A 19,265-nucleotide genomic window follows, 5' to 3' on the forward strand; every position below is an offset into this window, starting at 1 on the left:
CTCTGCCAATGTCCTAATCAGGCCCTATGTTTCTTAAAACATGTATGCCTCACTAAAGGAGACATCTTTAACAAACGAGTGTAATCAACCTCATTAGAAGACTGTCACACTCTTTTTTACTCACATTTACTCTCATGACAGCAAACAAAATGGCTTCGTAGACTTCAATGTGTCTATCCTCTTATCAAACCTATATAATCTTCTCCAAAAAGGTTCAATTTTCAATTGACTTTAATAGGATCACCCTCTTAAACATCTTACTTCACCTTCACTGGCGAAATAACATGTTGATGTTATGCATCAACTAAAAGAGACAACTAAGTATAATTTTCATGTTTTGGTCTAGGAAAACATTCCTGGTTGCTAAGCACTGGAAGCATCATTCATTATTTAATGGGGCTGCCAGGTTACACATTCCATTTCAGCCTCACATTGTAAAGTTATTTTCTCTAAAAACTGTTCTTTTCTGAATATCAATGGCTGTATTTAACACAGCTGTAAGTGGCAGGGCAAGGCCAACTGAACTGAAAGTTAAATAGTGACATAACCTTTAGCTCTTAATTTCTCAAAACAAGAAGTAGGGGTGGGAGGCTTTGAAAATCCCACAGTTTTACATTCATCGTTCAAAAAATCCCCATCTTACATCTAACCCTCCTGTTCTTCTTATGGGTATGAGCACAACTGATTGCGAGTTGGCCCAGAGGAAAATCTTACCATGCCTTCCATTCCATGAGGGAGCAGTAACACAATCCCATTGTGACGGACCCATTTGGCTTGACCAGTGCTGATGAATTGGTCTATGATGCACTGGGCAGTGTTGTGAAAGTCCCCGAATTGAGCCTCCCAGCAGACCAAAGCGTTGGGGCTGGACATGGCAAAGCCCAATTCAAAACCTACCAATGAAAAGAAGACAGATACTCCTTACTGTTTACATTGTAGTTATTTTTATATTATTTGGAATTTCTGTGCAGGTGTTCTGCTTGTGAAAGACACCAGAAGAAAGCATTCAACCATCCCCCTACAGCTCTAAATGTATTTACAAGACACAACGTATAGACACCCCACACATTGCCCAAAATGAACAGGTGAGACTTGTCTCAATGGTCTGCCTATCTTACCACGGAAGGGCAAGAATAGCTAAAATCCCATACTCAACAAATCTTTGGTCTATGAAGCAAGACTGCCAGCAAACCTGAAAGCTTTAAAATGTTATAGTGTTATTGTTAGGACTGTTCTACATAAGTAGACCAAGCTCACCACAGTCAATTCACTTAAATTAAATAGCAAAACACATATAGTAAAATTAAATACTACTTAACACTTTTGCTGTCAACCTGTCGGACAGCACTGTCCAGTCCGACCTACTATGAACTAAAATTACTAGTCAGTAAAATGAGAAATTCTGTCATTATATACAACAATTTTTCCCAACTCAAAGAAATTCTCCATGCTTTGTCACTGGAAATCTATGTAGAGTTGTTTAATGTTCATATCTATGCTGAGATACAACAGTGTCTCAAGTCAAATTCCTCTTAGTTTTCTGACAGAGTTGGGAGTAACCATGAAAAATAGAAAAATCCCACTGGGTCTGGACTGAACACCTCAGAATGCCCCATGTCCCTCTGAACGGGGTTCTAACACCTACCAGTTTAGTTAGACTATTAACCAGAAACCCTTGCTTCAAGCTAGATACAGTTTGCATCTCACCACCTCAAGTTTGATTTTTGAAAATTACTGTGTTGTAGAAGCCTTATTCCTGTGTAGATGCTTTGGAAGGCCACTTGCTCAGAGTTTCCCTGGTTCACGTCATCAGACATCCACCTACCTGTTAGAAACCCCAAACTTGGCCCATGTAATTTTGAGCTCGAAACTTCCCAAAGAAGGTATAAATGTGTGTGCTGATCTCTCCTCATCAGAGGGCAACTCTTTAGTGAATGCTGCTAAGTTTTGGTTCAATATTTAAACTTTGGTTGGACTGGGTTGTTTTTATTTCAACTAACGATGTTGAAAAGTTGTTAACTAAAAATGTTTTACACTTCTGCATATTTTGGAGTCTTTGTGAATAACTGCCAACCCACCACCAGTGTTACCTTTTTGGCCAATGGTTATGAGAGAGTACACTGGTAGGACAAGAAGGTCTAACATGGTTAAAATAATTCGTTCAGCCAAGTTTCGGGTTGAAACATTAGGCTTAGGTTACTTAAAGTTATTACATCTGCAATCTCAGGATATGTTTCAAAGCCAAGCTGTGGGTATACACGAAGTAGTTAAGGGAGGATTATGTTGTGCTGTTCATGGGTATCACAAGCATTGTAGTTCTATCAGGTTGTCTACCTGTAGTACATTTGCAGTGAATGATATTTTTTACCTCATGCTCTCACTAGCCGGAAATCTGATATGATTTAAAACATATAGAGCGCATTGTATGCTGCCCAGAGGCGTCTCCCGAGGTCTGCTGGTCGCAGATTCTGGGTTACGTTCCAAAAGTAAACAATCAATGCCTTTGTTATCAAGAGATGTTTAGGTTCTGCTAATGTAAAGCCCTGAATCTCTATCTGATATAGTCTCACAGTTTTAATTGATAGCATGCCTGTTGAATGAGATAGAATTTGGAGAGTCCAAGAATTCTTAAGAGGATACAGAGCAGAGCATTTTCACCTTTGGTTCGTGGCTAGTGATTTCATTTCCAGGAGGAGGATGTTGGCTCTGGAAAAGAAGGCATTGGATTTGTGTAGAAGTGAGAGATCTTGCTAGAACTGCTGTTTCTAATTTAAGAGTTGTAAATGTCCTATGATTTTGTATTTCTGAAAAAGTCAATATTTGGTGAAGTACTGTACAAGATATTGAGTTTACCTCTGCTCTGGACTTTAGAAATGAGGGGCAGAAATCAGGGGGTTTATTTTAATTGTAGGTGATGGTTATGGAATGAAGGTAATGAGTGGTCTGACTCGCCCTCTCAGATGGAGCACTGGGAGAGGGACTTTCACTATATCTCTAAATGGAAAGGTAAATTGGGCTGAGAGGACGTAACTTCAAGAGGTCGTTCAGGGAATTCCAACTGGTTTTCTGAGAGGAGTATGGATTTAGAGCACATTGGGTTCAAGGGGGGTGGTCAGCTATCTGGACCCTGTTTTGAGACCTATTTGAGGAGGTAGGTGGTATAATTTCTATGACTTCAAAACATGAGAGATCAATGATTTCTCAAGCATATAAAGGGAATTCAAAGTGCTTGTCAAAAGATTGCAGATTGCCATCAGAAAATGTGATCATAATATAGCCATTATTTGAGATTGAGACCTTTGCTATGTGATTGCATAATACCTTCTGACCACAGGGAATCTTGCTTTTACAGGATACCAATGGGTTGCTAGTGAAGCTGACCTGTCATAATAGACTTCTGTTAAGAGAAAATTGTGAGATCTGTTTTTGAAGATCTCTACAAAGGTAGCAGTATTGGTTGACAATGAGAGCCAATGGCAACTCTTTTAGCGACCTGTATTTGACATATATGGCTGTATTTTGGATACGGTAGCGTATGGATATAAGTGATCTAGAATGAGTTTTGGCCTGCTTTAGTGAACAGCAAGGGGTAGGTAGGTTGAAGTTTGAGTTATGGTGTTGCATAGGGCAAGAGATGAGGAGAGTCTAGTAGACACAGTAGGAGCTGATCATTATGGTCATCAGGAAAACAATACTAGATGACTGGTTTACAGTTTGGTTGATGGGATGCTCAGTCACAAAAGTTGTGTGTGTGTTATGTCAGCCATATTACACATGCATTATATCGTATTGCACTTGTAATACAGTGGATAGGATATCACATTTATGACGGAGTATCCAATCTGTCAAACTTTAAATCAGGGATTTGGTAACTACGTTTATATTTGAGATAAGGAACTGAGAATCTGCAGATCACTGCACCAACACATAAGCAACAAGGAACATGGGTGCATGTACTACCAAAACTAGTTACAGTAAAAAAAAACGTTTGGAAACGTGCAAGGAGGTATGATCCCCTATGCAAGGATAAACTTAGACTGTCCATTCTGTTATCAAGTAAGAGAAATCTTAGGTATCCAAGGCAGAAATATAGATATCTGTGCAGTTTAAGACACTGAAAAGAAAAGGTCAAAAATTAGGTTAAGGATGCAGCTGAATAAATGTGATATGCGTTAACTAACTGGTTAAATGCAAAACATGTATTGTAATCCTCCTCACAGCGTCAATAGGGCATGGTATGTGGGAAACTAAGCCCAGGCATCAGCCATAGGCCTCAACCCACTTACAGTATTAACATAATAACTGAATCACAATGTGAAAACAAAATCCTGTCTATCTAGGAACTCTTTGATAACTACAAAAATGTGTGATCCTGAGACAGGAGCTACAATGAACCCCAGTTCCTGAGCTGGTAAATAGTTAATCAAAGGTAGAAAACCCCAAAACCCAAGGCCCTAGAGCAACTGACATACAAATTGGCACAAACAGAGTGAAGCAAGGTAGGATGGGGAAAGGATAGTGTTCGCCAGGGGACCCTAAATTAAAAAGTATTGGCATAGCCAACAGGTCTCGCCTTTGGGACCTTAAGTGATTAACCACGCAGCACATTATCCTGGTTGCTGTGCTGCTAGGGATTGAAGAGCTATACAACTGCTACACACAACCCTAAAAAAATGCCAATTGTCTTGGAGAGAGGATGTGGCACAATATTTGGAGCCGCCGACATATCGAGATACTTGGAATCACTGGCACTTCTGTGTTTCTTCAAGGCTGTATTGCAGTGGTTCACGAGGCTGAGTGACTCGGGTCCGTTAACCTAGCGCGCTGTGAGCAATGACTGTCAAGAGTCATCAGATGTTGTCTGCCACCGGCGGCACCATGTAGGAGGGACCAGGCATGAGGCATTGCTGTACTGTCTGCCCTCTGTCCCACAGAGATTTGGAGTGCATGCACAGGGCATCTGATAACTTAAAGCACTTAAGCTGGCACAGGCTGGGGACTCATGAGCTGCAACTAAGGTTCAGCCATTGAAAACACCATTGCAATCCGGAACTGTGACTTGCAGATCACACGCTGGTTTCTGCATCAAATAAGCTATCCGTGCGAGATATCTTACCAGCTCTGCTTTCGAGCGGGTATGTGACAGGAAATATCGAACTGTTAAATAATGTGAAGTTGGCAAAGATCATGGCGCTCATGGGAAAGAAACTGCAGCATGAGCTACTCCCACAAAGACAGAACGGCCCGATGAAGTGAACCCTGGAAGCTACGTTTGTGAAAAGGCGCCTCACTCAAACGCTTGTTGTGCCACAACGTCAAGAGCTGTTTAAGGTTACAGGCAATGAAAACGCTTCTCGGATGTCCTCCTGTACTGTGTTATTATACAATAAAAATTATTCCTATGTCAGAAGATGTGAGACATGTCAATGCTCTGGCAACAAGCTGAATTTATCAGTGTGAAATGCCCTGGCACATTTGTGTAGATCTTTGTTCACAGATAATAATACCACACTGTCTTCGTCAACGGTACCTTTGTTTCTTGGAGGTGACTCCAACGGTCCTCGAAGGGCCCTCACTTTGAAACTTAACCCCACAGCTTAGTGACTGCAGAGGTGACGGAGTTTGCCTCAGTGATGAGCCCACCAACGCATCCGATCAGAGGGACTTATCCAGTCTCAGGAGTGTCCAGCGTTTGTCCACGTGGGCTGGATCCATGCCACATTTTTAGGATATCCAACAAAGAAACATTTCCATAAAGTGAATGTGCATAGAACTCATTCACATAGGGAATATGCAAAACTGTTCCAGTGGCTCTGGTCTTCGTGGCTAAACATGTAACGTCCCCAACCTACGGGTACAGTGGAGGATTTCCCAACAGTTGCACCTCCCTCCAACTGCAGAGCTATGCCTTGGCACTGCTCCACCCAGTCAATGCAGCAGCCCTTCCAAACAAATGTCTGTTTTCTCCATTGAGAAGTTTCAGTGCCTCGTTTTAATGTTTATGTATGTTATGGCTGGATATAACTTTCCCTCAGTAACAGCAGCCGCACATGGCGCCAAGATCCCTAGCAGTCGCAGTATGGGAGCAGCAGGCTGGCCCCCAAAAAGCTATTGAGTGCAGCTATGGTGTGAGTGAATGGCCATCTTTGTATATTTCATGATGCCTCCAAAAGATGTAGAGCAGAACCCCACAAATTTAAAGTGAGAGGATCAAAGTACAGAGAGACAAATTGGTTAGCCCAAGTTCAAACATTGTGTGAAGTGGCAGAATTAACAAACAAATTAGTAAATCTTGATTTGTGTGCCTCCCGGGTATTACCTACTGGTCCAGATGTGAAATATAATGTAAGACGCACCATGTGACGAGTGGTGTCCCCTTGGGGCACTACTTTAATGACTCCCATTGGGTCGTATGACATTCTTCTCTTGGTTCCATAAAGTTTAACTTGACTGCATGCATAACCAATAGTCAGATACAGTTTCAACAATGACTTAATGATCCTAAGGTGAAACTAACATTTTTCCACTTAAAAATTAAATCCAGTGTGGTGTGGAAAAAATTAATTCCAATCCCGATGCATTTCGGGGCATTGCCCTTCATCAGGGGAATAATCCATGAAAAAATGTATAATGCAAATATCTCAGGATGTGGTGTCCAAGCATTTATAAGGAACAGTCGTCATGATTCTGCATGCGTTTCTGTACCCAATAAGTGGTCTAGTGCCTATATCAAACCTAATGGTGACATAAAGCGTCATTCCATGCCAGTGCATATTTCCTGAGTAACCATTCAATACTACTGCCATGGGATAAAGCCCAAACAAGTTTGCGTTACCCATTGTGTCATGCTGGTGACCTCACATGGGTAGTGACAAGTAAACATGCATTACCGTTAAAAGGCAAGTAGTCAACATCGTAAAACGTGCCATGCAAAACTGGTTACTGGGGAAAGCGTAATGCCTCATGCCGATCAGTATAAATTAGAGCGTGATGTAAACAGTGCTTAATTTGTGCTTGTTGTTTCCGGTGCTGAGCACCGGCACTTATTTGCGAGGGCAGGGACTTACTCTTATGCCTCAAGCATTTGCTGCGAGCAAAAGACACATATGGGAAAGACGGAAGAAGGAAAAACTAAAAAAGCGTCATAAAGGGAGAAAGTAGAAAGTTGCAGGATGAGCTGAAGGGGCAGGGGTGGCCGTAAATGGATTGAAGAGGCCCGAGATGGCTTCAGGATTACGCTGCCTCAGTATTCAGTGCAGATTTAATTACAACAGTCTCGTGTTTAAGAGAAGGTCTTTGAGCACCGACACCTCTTTATTTACAAATTAAGCACTGGATGTAAACGAAAAGGTGACCATTCAAATACATGTGGTACATACACTATATAAGAAAAAGTTCCCTCAGAGACGACGAGAATGAATTCTAGCAAGGTTTGTTCAAAGAGGTGACCCCCCCATATATTTATGTGGTACATGCACTATAACAAACCCTAAAAATACAAGTTGGAAAGTTTAAACGCTAGTGACCCCCTAAAATACATGCAGTACATGTGCTATAATAAAACTTAAAACTACACGTTGGAAGTTTGATACACAAGTGATAGCCAACTCTCCGGGGTGTCATCCCACACTGGTATATAAGGTTCTTTCACCTTACTGAACACCATGTTCTGTGTGCACTATGAACTCCCCATTATCAAGGTAATTAAAGATGGACTAAAAGATCTGATATGTGAGTACCCGCCATGTTGGACTGTGCGACCTACTAGTGTTGTGGATGAAGTGAACACGAGAGTTTGAGTACCCAAATCTGCAAGTGAAACAATCATGCACATTCATGTCATGTAATTAAAATTATGCAATTGAAGGTGAGCTGCTATATATATATATATATATATATATATATATATATATATATATATATATATCACATTTTAAACGTACCAAACCATAGAAATTCACTTGTTATTTTTGAGTTATCGCAAGTAACTGTAACTTATGCCCTAAGGTAACTATAACTTGCACCCTTGCCATGCACAGTTTTTTCATCAAAAATGTTACTGCAAATATTACATTGATATTATCAATAATGTTATCAAAGATGTTGAGAGTGCCATCATTTGTAGGGTAATTAGCAGTGTATGGAAAGGGTGCAAATTATAGTTACCTTTGGGCATGAGTTACAGTTACTGGAGATAACTAACTATAACAGATGAATTTCTATGGTTTGGTTAGTTTAAATGTGATATATATATATATATATATATATTTTTTTTTTTTTAAAGATTAAAAATACACCGTAGTACCCTATATTTCACAAATATAGTGTACCACAGTGAGTTTTTCATTTTTAACATATTTACGGTATACCGCAGCACAATATCACAATATATAACTAAGTATTTTAAACATTATTACTTTAAATCTACTTGCACTCCTCACACATACTACCAAATATTACCATTTACACAAATAAGATATTTTCCTGCCACATTACATCTACATTTGTAACACTTTCTTGCTATGTCTGTTTCAATTAATACACTTAATACTACAGTCTATGCCACTCCACTCTACGCTATCGCACTTTATGCCACTTCACTATACCCCACTTCACTCTATGCCACTCCAATATACCCCACTCTACCTCACTCAAAACCACTACACTGTACCCTATTACACTCTACGTCACTCCGTTTTATGACACTCCAGTGTATGCCAATACACTGTATGCCATTTCATTCTGCACTACTCCACTCTACGCTGTTCCACTCTTTGCCACTACACTGCATGCCACTTCAGTCTACACCACTGTACTGTACGCTATTCCTCCGTACACCACTGCAATTTAGAGCGCTTCATTGTGTGCCATTCTGCAACAATCTACTGTATTCTATTACACTGTACATCACTCCATTCTACGGCTCTACACTCTATGCAACACTACTCTATGCCAATCCACTCTATGCTATTCCATTCTATGTCACTCTCTTCTACACTATTCCACTTATATGCCACTCCATGTCACTACACTGTATGCCAGTAACACTTAACGTTACTCCACTCCTACACCCCTCCACAGTATACTTCTCCACTGTATGCCACTCCACATTATGCTATTACACTGTACACCAATACACTATACCCCACTACACTGTACCATGTCCCACTCTACAACACTCCACTCTACGGTATTCCACTCTGTATGCCACTATTCTACGCTATTCCACTACACACCAATACAATGAACCTATCTCCATTCCACTCTACTCTACGCTACTCTACTGTCTGGCACTCCACTCTGCGCTATTACACTCTATGCTACAAACCTCTACCTCACTCCAGAGTATGCTACTCCAGTGAATGAAACTGCAGTGTACGCCACTCCACTCTATGCTATGCCAATGTACCTCACTCCACTCTGCGTCACACCACTCTACAACAATCTGCTGTACACCACTTTACTCTACACTAGCCTACTGCACACCACTCCACTCTAACACTCTCTAGTGTACACCACTGCACACCACTCCACTGTGTTCTATTCCATTATATGCTGCTCAACTGTATGACACTCCAGCCTATGCAACTCTACTGTACGCCAATACACTCTACACTACTCCACTGCACAACACTCCATTCTATAGAATTCCATTTTGTGGTACTCTAATATACACTATTCCACTGTATTCCACTCCACTCTACACCACTGCATTGTGAGCGACAATGCACTGTAGGCTATTACACTATACATCACTCCATTCTACGCCACTCTTTATTCCCCTACTAAACTTTACCCTATTTCAGTGCACAACACTCCATTCAACATGCTCTACTGTATGCCATTTTTACTATATGCCATTCTACTCTACATCACTACAATGTACGGTATTCCACTCTACTGTACACTACTCAACTATATGCCAGTCCACTCTACGGCAGCACACTCAATGTATTTCCACTGTTCACCACTCCACTCTATACCACTCCACACTATGCTATTACACTGTATGCCACTACACTCTACAACACTCCATTGCATGGTATTCCACTCTACAACACTCCACTTTACACCATCCCATTCTATGCTATTCCCCTATACCTCACTCCACTCTATGCCACTCTACTGTATGTCACTCCAGTGTACACAATTTCACTATTTGCCATTCCAGTCTACACCACTCCACTCTAAGCTATTCCACTGTACGCCACTACGCTGGACCTCACTCCACTCTTTGCCAGTAAACTCTAGACGACTTTAGTGTACACCACTCCACTGTTTGCCACTGCACTGTACGGCAATCAACTCTACATTATTCCACTGTACACAACTTCTCTGTACGGAATTCCACTCAATGCTATTCCACTCTATGCCACTCCAGTGTGTGCCACTCTAACATAGAGTATTCCACTGTACAACAGTCCACCTTCCGCCACTGCACTCTACGCCACTCTACTCTACCCCAGTCCACGCCATTCCACTCTATGCCACTCCACGCCAATCCATTCTATGCTAGTGTCCCCTACACTAGTCTACTCCATGCAACTCCACTCACAATTTTGGCTCATGAGGATGACAAAGAGGCAGAGATCAATGTGTGCAAGTTCATAAGAAAGTCTATGTCTAAGTGACACAAACATTTACAACGCGTAACAATGCAGACTGGATGAAAAGATGACACATAGTAGAATAGAAAAAAACATAAAGCAAAACTAATGTATGTGTCTTAGGAATCCTTTGAGGGGCGTAAGAGATGAAGTCAAGAGCTTTGAAGTAGCTTTGATACCAGATTCACTGAAGGTATCGCAGGAATGACAACTGACTGATCTGCTGAGCATCCAGACTGGAACCAAGGAACAGCAAGCCAAAAAGACTGGAAGAGGATCTCGCAGTGGAGTGATTAGGCAGTCTAAAAAATCAGAGCTTATGAAACAACAGATCTATGAGTGAAATATGTCTGGATATTTCACTAACAACAGAAATTCGAAACACAAACTTTAAGGCAGTGGGGATTAAAGAATTGGTCTTGCACGAAACAATAGATTAAAAATCAATCAGCAGAAGCAGTACAGTTTTCAAACCCAAGAGGCGAAGCAGCTGATGAGATCTCAAGGCCCTCCAGATAGTGAGTTAGGTACTGTCAGAAAACACTCAACACAAGCCGAAGGGCAACAAACACAATCTCCACATACGAGCTTGTCTCAAAATCCCCCTCTGCCTTGTCCTCTCATCAACCCCCTTCTTTTTACTTCTCACTTTCAAGCTGATTCCCTCTAACAGCAGGACTCAAGTACATCCTCTCCCCACCCCCTATTAAAGCGCTCAAACCCTAAAGCCATAGCTTCCTGCCAGACCGATATCACCGATCTATTCCAACCCACCTTATTATGTAAAGAGCCTCCACTATAAAACTTGGACCATTATTGGGACCCTGAAACTGGCATAGAACTAAGTCTCTGTCTATGCACGGACAATACCAGGCTAAGTGACCGGAAGACAATCCAGAGGTTGCTGTTACAGCACTGTCTGCTTGCTCTGGCCTCTCTGCTTCTGGAGTACTGATGGAAGAACTGTGAATCCACACACGCAGCTGATTTGCTGCACAAAAACTGCAGTAGAATCAGTGACTCCACAGACACGCAGTTCCATCCACGTTGAGGGGGTGGATTGTATACTATGGGCTACCTTGCATGTCAGAGGCCAGAATCTAGTCACCCTCACTTCTTTTTAGCTATGTGAAGTTTGTCCCTGCAGACCACAACAGAACATATGGGCGAAAGTATGCCTTGAGATGGAGCAGGAGTTCAAAGGGCAGTTCTACAAGGTTCCTGCACAGCACTGTTGAGAGCAGAGAGTCCCTGAAGAGGAGAAAGAGATCCTTTATTATACCTAGGTCTCTCTAGTCCTCTGTGTGGGAATGTTAGATACTTTTGTTTTCTTCCTTTACCTTGTTACTGTTGTCATGTGCAACAGTGCTGCAACTATCAGCCATTTAGCAAATCTAGACTGTTGGGGATTGTGGCTATTGTTGTCTGTGCCTTTTAAGGGAGTGAAGCTTAAGCCAACAAAGTTTAAAAGTGAGCTTCCACTACAAAAAAATAGGAATTAGCGGTGGTTCAATATGGGCCAAGAGGGAGAGGGCAAAAGTGTTGAGCAGCATATGATCCCTCTGACACAACCACAAAGGATGCCAAGTTGTGGTGGGTCAAGCCCCTCTCTGTGAATCTCTCCACCATTTCACCTAATTCAGCCTCATTGAATCCAAGAATAGGGCTGTTTGATATCAGTGACGCATGCCTGCCCAGCAAAGAGGAGGAAAACAAAAAGAGGTCATGTGCCTGTGGATGTCATGAAGATAACCTGGAATATCACTGGGCAGTAACAGTCAGGGGCTACATGTTGTCCTATTATTTCAAACTCACTCCATCATTTAAATATCGATAGCTCACTTGGAAGGTGGCCATCTGGATAAAAATGACCCGAAAGAGACCCAGCCAAAGTTCATGCTTTGTAGGGCGCATTCCAACTTGTGACAATACAAACAATGTTCGTTCCTGTTCCTGAACATCACGTTCATTCTCAATTCCAATGATATTAAGTGGACCTTCTTTAATTCCATAACATTTCAGATGTTGTTTTAAAATGTATTTTATCTTGTCCTACCATGATTCCCTTTTTTCCATGCATGTTAGTTTTGACCTAAGGCTGAGCATTACCACATGACTTTGCATCTCTGGACAAGAAGGGTGCCTTTCAATGATCCATGCCAGTTTTTTCACAGCAAGCTTTCACGTAGCACACTTCTAGGAGGTCATATAAACACACTTTATTTTTCTATTAGACTATGGAACACTAGACTTTGGACAACTTAGAATGTATGTCAGGACGTTCAAGGTTAAAGAAAGTATTCCTTTGAAGAACAGCCCTTTCATGTCAAACTTTATGAATCAAACTTAAATTTACAATAGTAAAGAAACCCACTCCATACATTTGTGAATAACGAAACCCATCTCATTATTTAGTCAACATGCCTGCCTATCAATTTTCTATACCACAGCTAAATACAGTATTAGTATTGTCTTTCCTGAGTCTCTCATTCACTGGCTCACCAAGTTGCACTTGCTTGGCATAAACACATGGGTATTGTGGTGTACTGATACTTTTTTCTCTCAACCGGACTAAGGCCCTCATTCCAACATTGACGGGCGGCGGAGGCCGCCCGTCAATGTTGCGCGTCAGGAATACCGCTCCGCGGTCCAGAGACCGCGGAGGGTATTCCAAGTTTTCCCCTGGGCTGGCGGGCGGCCGCCGAAAGGCCGCCCGCCAGCCCAGGGGAAAACGACCTTCCCACCATGAAGCCGGCTCGTAATCGAGCCGGCGGAGTGGGAAGGTGCGACTGGTGCTACTGCACCCGTCGCGTATTTCACTGTCTGCTATGCAGACAGTGAAATACATTTTGGGGCCCTCTTACGGGGGCCCCTGCAGTGCCCATGCCGTTGGCATGGGCACTGCAGGGGCCCCCAGGGGCCCCGCGACTCCCCCTCCCGCCATCCGGTTCCCGGCGGGAGAACCGCCAGGAACTGGATGGCGGGAGGGGGAGTCGGAATCCCCAAGCCGGCGCAGCAAGCTGTGCCGGCTTGGAGGATTCCTTGGGGGCAGCGGGAAACCGGCGGGAGACCGCCGGTTTCCCTTCTCTGACCGCGGCTAAGCCGCCGCGGTCAGAATGCCCCGCGGGGCACCGCCGGCCTGTCGGCGGTGCCACCGCGTCCCGCGGCCCTGGCGGAAGTAATCCGCCAGGGTCGTAATGACCACCTAAGTGTGCATGTGCTACTTCTTCTTTGACATGTTCACCCCTTTAAGGCCAATACATTGTATATGTCAGTGAATGCAACACAATTAAACCAAGCCAAAGTAGGGATGGCGGTATGCCAGGTTGGGATCTTCAGAAAGAGATATAACTGGCTTCAGACTGGACTGGACAGCGATCGTAAAAAACAAACCATGCTTAAAAAAAAGAGAACAAAACTAAATTTGTAGTAATATTCTGGAACTAAATCTGAAAATACTGAACCAATGGAATGCCACTGAATAATTGTTCTCCCTAATAATGAGTGGTCAAGGCAGCAGCTGATCTCCAACTACATTTAAATACCTCCCTTCACATGAACTCAAATTCAAATGACAGCAACAACAGCATTATATATTCTTTATTTTAAAACATTCACCTCCAGTTTGCTTTGCAAGAAATACAATGCAATTATTCAACACTAAAAACATATAGCTAGAGGTGCAGGTCAACAGATTTACTTTATACTGACTTACACCCAACTTAACTAATACCATTATATATTCAAATAATAAAAATTAATGTTCAAAGAATTATCACATTAACAAAAGAATTTAAATAAAAAAACAAGTAAAATAAAAAGTGGGACAGGAGCAAGGAGGCATGTAGGCAAGGGGGCAGGGAATTCCATAAAGAGCAAGGGAAAGGACCCATAGCATGTTCTTAAAGTGATAAGCAGAGTAGGGCGAAGGAGGGACTTGTGGGTGAAGTTCCCCCCTCAACCAAACAACATGGTTTGGGGGACAGGTGGAGGACTGAAAGCCAGACAAGAACTATCCAGTAAAAGGAAAGAAAACAACAACAGCGTGGAACCACGGTGTCATAGCAGCACATTGGTCAGGTGTTTGTTGTAATGTGAAGAATAAGGAAAAAGAGAAATATGACACACACACACACACACCCAATTAAAGAAAAAGAAATGGGCTTTGAAAAAAAAGCCGCAAATAGTGGGATGCTGAAAAACACACATAAAAAAGAGTATATTTCACCAAGAAGGCGTTTCACCAGGTTGAGTCACATAAACTGGTAAATGCTATTCAAGACAGAAAAGATCAGATGAAAAGGCAAGGTAAGAATAGGTCTAGACATGTTTGGTTTTCACCAAGATCAGATACAACCGGTCACAATAAGTCTATACTTCTGGTATATTAAAAAATCATCAAGTTACACTGCAAAGTTATATTCTCGCAGGCAATGATAATCTGTAATATTACATGTAAGCAAATTTGGTCATAGGGGTAAATTGGGTTTGGAATGTCTTGAAAAATAGTTTTTTTGGGGGGGAATTCTCAAATTCGCACCTGGCTCCTTACTGCCCTGTCTATGTTCAGAGGTATAAGCCTACAAGGACAGCATAAAGTTTGCATCCTGAGTGACAATGTGTATTGAGGCTCGGATTTAGAATAGAACCTAAATTTAAAATATTTAATGGAATCTATTACACTAGTATCCAATTATTGAGATTTGGAAGGAGACACACGGATTGATGAACAAGAGTATGTGGGCAAAAGGGAAACTTCATAATTATTATTTTGCTGTGCCCAAAAATTGAAAGGTTATCGCATGAAGCCAGGGATATTCTCACCAAAGAGACAGAGGTCTCAACAGAATATGATCACAAAACAATGCTGTTAGGGGTCTGGAAAAACAGGCTGTGCCTAGTACAGGAAAATGTTTTGTAATATTGGGGTGACGATGGCTCGCTGAGATACAGGTAGACTGTGGAGCAGCAGAGGCTCCTGTGGAACAGAGGATGACGTTCAAATATGCACTGGTTTATGAATGGAGGTGCTGTATGAGGAAGTATGAAAACGTCTTGGGTTCCTGGATACGGTTTTCTTTCTTCACATGAAATGAGGGATGGAATAAAAACACAGGTGGACAAACCTGACAGGGAAGCACCTCTTTGGAGGTAAGATATAGAGTCCCTAGGACAGCTGTTAATGGCCTCCTGGTCTTCTTTGATATGATTATATAATATAGTTGGTTGTGGTTAACCACTTATCATCTGCTGCACAGAGTAAATTAACTTTATCAGTGTATTGTTTGGGAATAGTAATGTCAAGAACCACCAAAAAGGTGTTTTGCATAATGAGAAGGAGAAGGGTACATCGCCAAAAGTGGCTAGTAGGGGAAGGAGTGTCCCCCACAGAGAAAACATGTTTCACTTGGACAAAAAATCTAATGTTTGAAAGTGCAAACGTGTACATGCATAAATGCACCCTTGTTACACTTAAGCTTGTAAAAATCATTTTGCATGAGAGGAAAGAATTCTGGAAGTACACCTGGGAAACTGTGACACCTGCAGCATCTGAAGAGTACTTCTGGACTCCTCAACATAGTCTAAAAAATAAAAATAAACTTGAAAATGTACCTTAAACACAGGAGCAAACCTAGATGAGTGGAATTTCAGCTTTTCATTAAAACTGTCCTTCTTATTGCATTAGATATGCCTTCAGCAAACAAAGAACACAACGATACAGTACATCATTAAAGCGATCAACTGCAGCAAAGGAACTTGCAGTTCCTAATATTGTTGAACGATGTTTTAAATATTAATGGAACTGGGACTAGCTCCTACCCTGCACACAGCCGATTAACTCAAGTGCAGAAACAGAACAGGGGCATTGGAAACAAGGTTACACATTGGAACAGAGCCATACGGGAATAAGCGGGGAATGGGGTCAAGAAAAGCATGGCGGGCGACTAGTGATATTGCAATACATGTAAAGAGGTAAAGATGATAAAAGTAACAAGGAACAAAAAGACACTAGCTACTCTGGGTCGCATTCTAGTCCACTGCTGTTCGCTCAATGTGCCACTTGGGACAATTCTGCCTTGGTAGTGCTCCAACAGAAACAGTTTATCCCAAACTATAGGTCAAGTACATAGTGAATAGCAAAACCAAGCAACTCCTGACCAGTTTCGGCCTAATGGGACGTTATCAGTGATGTGCAGTAGTTTGACTAAATGCAGTCTTGAGCCGGTTGCTCTGTGGGATGACAGCCTGTTCCATAGATCTGTGTGTGGCCTTCAGATTATAGGCTCAACTCCTCACAGGCGAAATTTAGAGACACAGTCACAGTTGGAGAGGTTGTTTGACAATACGCCAGAGTGCTGTATGACCCTTCAAAAGCCAAGCACAGATCTTCCCCCACCACAGTTAGATATCTCAGTTTGCTTTGCAGAGATCATTTGGCAAAACGTCGCCTGTCTGGTTGCAGAAACAATTTTGGCAAAAATAATGCTTGCGGCATTTTGTGTGTTTTCCAGGAGCTAACCCTCAGGCGGGCATTTGTTTCAGAAACGAAACTAAAAACAAATGTCCATGGCGTGCAGGAAGTTTTCTCTAGACACCTGTCAGATGTGGGCCCTGCTTCTGACAAGAGTTTCTATTGGAGGAACTAGATGAGGTTTGACTACTGGAAGCTCAGCAGTTCCTGCACCTACAAATGAGGGGACGGAACCGCAAGGTTGGAGAAGTGGATCGTCACCAGTTTATGATTGTGGATGTCCCTGACCTCAACATCATAAAACGGGTACTACTGATTTTGGTTGATGACCAGCGTAAGCGCCACGAGTCAATTAATTTTTAGTGTGCTCATTGTAAACAGTAATTTCACCACCAAATTCATAAAGTACACAATGTGCGGGAAATACATGAGAAGAAGGGTGACATTAAATCCTATTTCCCGTTCATCCTTCTAGGATGAAACCGGAAAATGCCCTGAATAGTTAGATTAAAGTCTCTTCCTTCCAGAAAAAAAATCTATTTTTTCTAATTTAAAAGGCACAAGCAGCAAACACATTCATTCGTTTTTGTTTGAAATGTCTCTGAACGTCTTGATCGCATTACAATACTCAAGAGATTTATGTTACAGCAGAGAAGACGAATTACCCGAAAATATCACTAAGTCAAAACAGTTCCTGTAAATTCATAAGCAGCAAAGATGCGCTAAAATGTGTAACCCAGATCTGGTCACACCCTCATTTAAGTATGCCTTTACTATGGAAGAATGGGCATTTGCAGTCGTTCCTTTATTTAAAATGTCATTAAGAGCACCCTCTCGAACAATAGGAAAATGTACAGAATGGAATACAAGTAACATGCAATATACCACGTTAAAGAAGTTGGCACAACGAAAATGCTTACTAAAACTAGATAGGGGCTGTACCAAAGAAAGATAATGTAGAGAACAAAGGTAACCTGTAGAATACAGTCATAAGAGCAATAATAATAATTTATGCAGATCCACGAGCAGAGAAATTAGGTGTGGTGTGTCACAATGGTTTTCCCTCTTGCCACTTCTTTTCAACGTTTCCTCACTCCAATTTATCAAATATCACAGTTGACAGGCGGTCTTGAATTCTGATGATAATCCGCTCCTTATGCAACTGTTAAAAATGCTCAACGCTCCCTCACTAACTTAAATGCTTGACTAACGTCAAGCTTGTAAATGACCAAATTTCCTTGAGCTTTACGGTAACAAGACCAATTTTCTCCTTCTTGGAACAAAACTCAAAGAAGCCATGAAACGATCTGGCCTCTATCACTAGGTCCACCGCTCCTATAAGTTCCCACGGTAAAATCCCTAGGATTCTGGAACATTGAGAATTTGTTTTAAGCATGTAGATCGGTGGTGTCACTGCCAGTTGCTTCATGGAGGGTGTACTCATTCCTGCCCGAAAGCACTGCATGCTATTGCAGTGTTAGCGTGTGCTCTTACAAGACTGAGCTATTTTAATAGCTGTACATAGGACTCCTAGAAGCAGAAATAAACAGACTTCGAGTCCTCACTTTCTGGTAGATCCTGTAACTGCAGATTCCTTACCTTCTGAATTTCCCAAAGATCTGGAATTTGTGATACAACTGTTCTGATGTGCCAACAGATGGCGCCATTAGGGTCCGCATCACTCAAACATCAACCTGTAAGTGAAAACACAGAGCCATAGCATATAGACCATCTTCCCCACTATGTCACCCGGTGTGCTGACTTCAGATCTTGTTGAAACTCTTCCACGTCTTTAGAAGCAGCTCAACCATGACCATTTAGAAATGTGACATTGTAAAAAAAACTAACATGGGGAATAGGCAGAGTGATAGACTGTACCACATGGAAGGGAGACACCACCTTGGCTGTATCTTTACACTGACATCCAGGTGCTATATTCTGACTTACAAGAAGATCCTGAGGCTCGATCGTATATTGATGACATCAATATTACAGGCAATAAATGACTTGACTGAATACCTAGCTGGGGTAGACAGAATGTGCCACTTTTACCCCGAAATGGGTATAAAAATAATTTTAAGAAATGCAAAATTATATATTTTTATGTGTTTTTTCTTGGATATGAGTTATTCAGTGAGGGCAAAGGGTTAACACCTAAGTTATTGCAAAAGTGTGCTACTTATAAA

General features: G+C 41.8%; 1 protein-coding gene across 1 annotated transcript in view; it reads right to left on the bottom strand.

Moving 5' to 3' along the window:
* Positions 1-19,265, bottom strand: part of OGDHL (oxoglutarate dehydrogenase L) — a 664,251-nt gene that overhangs the window by 178,797 nt on the left and 466,189 nt on the right. Inside the window, exon 17 of the mRNA XM_069240663.1 lies at positions 715-893. Coding sequence (XP_069096764.1) covers positions 715-893 — 179 coding nt within the window. The remainder of the gene's footprint in view (positions 1-714; positions 894-19,265) is intronic.

This window comes from Pleurodeles waltl, chromosome 6, assembly GCF_031143425.1.
Source record: "Pleurodeles waltl isolate 20211129_DDA chromosome 6, aPleWal1.hap1.20221129, whole genome shotgun sequence".
Taxonomy (NCBI): Eukaryota; Metazoa; Chordata; class Amphibia; order Caudata; family Salamandridae; genus Pleurodeles; species Pleurodeles waltl.